Raw genomic sequence first — 4,880 nt, 5'->3', positions numbered from 1 at the left:
ACATTTTTTCATAAATCATCTAGCCTGTAGAAAAATATTATGATCCTATAGATTTGTTTTTGAATGAAAATATTTTACTTTGAAGTTAAGATTTATACGGCAAGACTAAATTCTTCGTATTGAAGTCTGTCTACTGAACTTGATGTAAACAGAGTAGTTTTAACTAAGTTATAATTGTTTCATGTCCATCGATTAAATAAAAATTATATTTGCTCTCAAAAATAATATGTTAAGTATCTCGTTACCATGGCAATAGGTGAATACCCAAATTTAATTTGAACGAAACTGCAGACGGGTTTAAGTATTACATCATCACATCAATTTCGATATATGCAATAAGAAAGTATAAATTTATGTGTTCCAAATCAAAGTTCTAATCTAAAACGAAAGTACCACCTCTGGTTATTATATCCAAATAATGCTAACTTTCATATATCATACAGAGAGTTAAATATAATTGTCCATGTAGAGTTTCCATTTCTAAAAATGCTATAAAATATCAATCATTTTGTTACAATATCATCACAGTACAATGTGACCCCAAACAGTATCTTATATCACATCACAAAAACAATATAGTACCGAAACTAAGAGCTATATCTCAATAGTTATATTATATCACAAGAACAATATATAGTATCCCAACTAAGAGCTATATTTCAATAGTTAATATATTATATCACAAGAACGATATAGTATCTCAACTAAGAACTATATCCCAATAGTTATGTTACACCACAACAACAATAGTATCCTATCGAAGAACTGCATCTAAATAGCTATTATTACATCACAAAAACATAGTATCACAGCCAGTATCATGATATATATCTCAATCTTTTTATTACATCACAACATTATAGTATTCGTACCAGTATCATGATATATTTCTCAACAATTTGTATTACATCACAACAACCAGTATCAAAATATATATCTTAATATTAATTGTATATGCTCTTGTGTATGGAAATTCTAGCTTATTACGCCTTATCAAGTTATCGCAACATTTATTTTACCAACAGAGTATAGACGTTGGAAATACTTAAATTATCGAAAACGTTTGTTGGTTCTTTTTGTTCGGGCTTCGGTATTTGGATATTCACCAATAAACCTTACTAACATAAGGGATTGGAATGGCAACGATTGGAAACGCTACCAAAAATATTTCCGTTGAATATAATAGACTATAGCGCCAAATATGTCTATAATTTGAACTGTTCCATAACTTTAACAAAATTGGATGAACATTTCCTAGGTGTATGAAAAAACAGTAAAATCAACTTAGGTGTTGATTAAGTAGTTCATAATAGTAGTTCTACATTCTTTATATTTTTGAGATCTTACTTAAAATATTCAGCTGTCACAGTCGATAAAGATTGGACAGACATGTTTATTTTCTAACTTGCACGTGCAAATTCTATCCTCTACAGCGTCGTTTTCATAACCCATAAAACGTAGTATAGGATAATGGTGGCAAGCGAAAATGTTCGAGATAAAATCAGTGACGAATGTTTTTGTTAAAGCAATAACTCAGTGGTTCTGAAATGGCCACCTTCCCAGATTATATACAGCTGTGCTCGGAAGAAAACAAATGTGAATTTTAGAAGTGATGTGGTCCTAATCGATTTTGAAATCCTTTTAAGAAAGTGTTCACTCAAAGAAATTAGTTGTCCCTATTGCCGACAAATAACCATCTCATCTTGTCCTCCCATTATAAAATTCGAAGCATTCCGATGTTTGGTAGAAGGTTTCTATCTAATGATTAACTACTTAGCTATTTTTGTTTCTCCAAATATCTTTACATGACATGTACTGAATTATTGTCCCCAAAATGAAGTCTGACGTAAAAATGTTAAAGATATTTTTTCTTGTGAGAAACACGTGCATTGTCACTGGAACACAGATGTTGGTTGAAGCTTCACTAATTTATTGTAAGTGATAGCGAGAATTTTAACATGACTACGATTTTAATCTAGAAACTTGCCAATTAACCCACCTATTTTAAATCATTCTCATGGTAAATATGTTAACCTTGGTTAGAACTCTTTCGAGTCAATTACAGTTTTGCTAATACTTGCCAATGCCAATGTAATAACAGGTATAAAGTATTTAGTACATAGATTTTGCACATGCATGAAAAAATCCAGAACATAATTTTGCAATGTTAAGAAAGTGAAACCACAGTCGATGGGGCAATGAGAATAAAAGTTCTGTAATGTCAATTGTTGATAACGTTGATATTACTTGAATACTGCATTCGGCATTTTATTTTCATTTATTCTTGTCCAAAATTGTTCATAATATACTAATGACTGATAATAATGATATTACAATCTTTACCATAAAAATGCATACACAGAATTTGTTACAAAATGTTTAACTTTAACGTGTTTAGCTGTGCAATAATGCAAATTATAATATTTGTATAGCTGTTCAAAAGTGTCTATTATTTTGTGGACATTTGTTGTGTATAACTGATCGTTTGCCATTTATGCCCATATATCTTTTGAAGATAATGAATTAAATAACCATTTCGAAGTTATTTTTGTATTTTGATTTTGCCAGTTTTAGTGTATTTAATTATATAATTTTAGTATTATTTTATAATATAATATTTTTCGTATTATTTTCAGGTCCAAATTCCAATCAACGAAGAAGGGGACGACAAACGTACACTAGATTTCAAACTTTAGAACTCGAGAAAGAATTTAAATTTAACAGATATCTTACACGGCGTAGGCGCATCGAACTATCACATATGTTATGTCTTACGGAACGCCAAATTAAAATTTGGTTTCAAAATCGCCGAATGAAAGAAAAGAAAGAACTCCAAGCTATAAAAGAACTTAATTCCCAAACACGTCCGGGTGACAAAAAAGATGATGCGAGCGAAAAGGACAAAGATCTGAAAGACTTGGTGACCAAAGATACGTTAAGTTGAAATTCCAAACCGGAAGTTATAATGATGGACGTCCGTGTGATGATAAATCTACCTCCTTCTGTTGTTATGACAACGGTTAAGGATAAATTCATGTTACATCTTGATTCCGAATGTGCATAAATTTCGAATCTCGAATTAAATTTGTGCATAATTCAAAGCGGTCGAGAGAAAATAGTGATCCGTAGTGGGAAATTATTTGTGACATCGTTAATGTAGATTTCGTTTTGTGTTGTCGACAAAATGTGAAGCCGATTTATCAGGGACTGTGAATTTGTGCTAAATTGTATAGATGTATTGTGTTCGTTGTACGATTATCATAGTTTTAGTGGTTGACTATCACCTAAGTAAAAAAAAACGAGAACTCATCTACCCACTGACTAGCAGGTCAGAATGGGTTTAAGGGTAAAATAACTTTATTAGTGCTGGTTTCTACTGGTGATTTTTGATCAATTAGAAACTTTTAATACGAGAATTATTGTATATAGGCCATCTACTCATTTTTCTACGAGAGATGCTTAAAGTTTTTACATGAAATATTAACGAGAAAATCTGCCAATTTATTTATATTGTTTATATTTGAAGTAAAGTTTATGTCGAGGGCTTAATATTTATGTAGCTCATAATAGAAATGTCATGACCAATTCACAACCATGACATAGTCTCAATTCAAATAGTATAATTCAGTTGTTAATTTTTGTAAGGTTCTAGTCAATTAGAGCATAATCGTTTCTTCAAAAATCTCCTCTGATCTTGAGCATCAATTTTTGCTAAGTATAGCAGTTCTTTTGAACACGGTGGTTCTGTATTGATATATTTTGATATATCTGTCGTTGTGTTTCAAAATCAAACCCAGCAAATAATAAAATAATTTCTGTTCACTTAAAAATAGAAATTAACTTCACCTTATGTTCTGAGGGCAATTTATTAAAGCCTAAACCAAAGATTATTTTTGTATATTTTGTTGAATATAGAATTTAAGTTAACTAAAACTATTACCATTTTAATCTTACATACTTATTATCAAACTAAATTTTTACACATCAAAATTTTTTTTTTTAGTTTTATAAATCACAGTTTATCATTAAAACTTCTTTAAAAATGTTTTCAGAAGTAACATATTTCTTTTTTAATCATATAGGTTTATTATAAAAGAAACCAAGAAAAGGGTAAACTGTTTTATTAAATCATTATTTATATTTGTCAATTGAAAGAGTAGATTCAATGTGTTTTGTAAATGTCTATATTTAAAAATGAAATCCAGATAATTAATGACAGTATTTCCGGTAATAAAACTTTTCGGAAAAATCAACATTATGTATTTTTGCATTAAAAAAAATCTCACGAGAGATTTTACAGGTTTTAGATTTGGGACCAGAAAGTATAAAATGTCACCAACAGTCGTCACTATGTTATTACCCAGTATTACGTCTGCAATTAAACGTTATGGTGGACAAGAGCAGTTTCACATCCTACTTTTCTTCTCCTGTATACAAACTAATGATTACGGGCAACGGTACAACTTTTTTCTGGGATATTAAACGTACATCACCTATAATAATAGGTAATTACCCGTTTCAGTTTTATGTCCCATCCGAGCAAGACCATTTTGCCCATGCAGTCGGACAGGTTTAATCGGGTAGAAATTTCTATTCCTCTCGTACGAACAAACTAACCCAAGAAATTGAAGACTTGGATAGGAACTAATTCGAGACTCATATGAGATATGTAAACAACTTTTTCAACACTTGACTTGTTGTAATGGATAATTAGTTTCAGATCGCCGCTTAATTTTGTAAGAAGAATAGAACGATGTTTTGTACGAACACACCATTATCATGTATATGAACCTAGCCTACTCGTATATTACCTGTTAATTTCAAATCTATATCACCTTTATTGATTTCCCATCTTGTAACAGACACAATTTATTCATTTT

At 30.3% G+C, this 4,880-nt stretch overlaps 1 protein-coding gene across 1 annotated transcript; it reads left to right on the top strand.

The window, feature by feature from the left end:
• Positions 1-1,834: 1,834 nt before the first annotated feature.
• On the top strand, positions 1,835-2,944 carry LOTGIDRAFT_156931 (hypothetical protein; the record flags this gene model as incomplete). The annotated part of the gene is made up of 2 exons (XM_009048197.1): positions 1,835-1,934; positions 2,637-2,944. The coding sequence occupies 2 exons, from the start codon at positions 1,835-1,837 to the stop codon at positions 2,942-2,944; spliced, it is 408 nt and encodes a 135-aa protein (XP_009046445.1).
• Positions 2,945-4,880: the final 1,936 nt, after the last annotated feature.

Source organism: Lottia gigantea (assembly GCF_000327385.1).
Source record: "Lottia gigantea unplaced genomic scaffold LOTGIsca_12, whole genome shotgun sequence".
Lineage (NCBI taxonomy): Eukaryota > Metazoa > Mollusca > Gastropoda > Lottiidae > Lottia > Lottia gigantea.
Note: the sequence above shows the minus strand (reverse complement) of the source record. Positions and strands in the feature narration are given on the sequence as shown.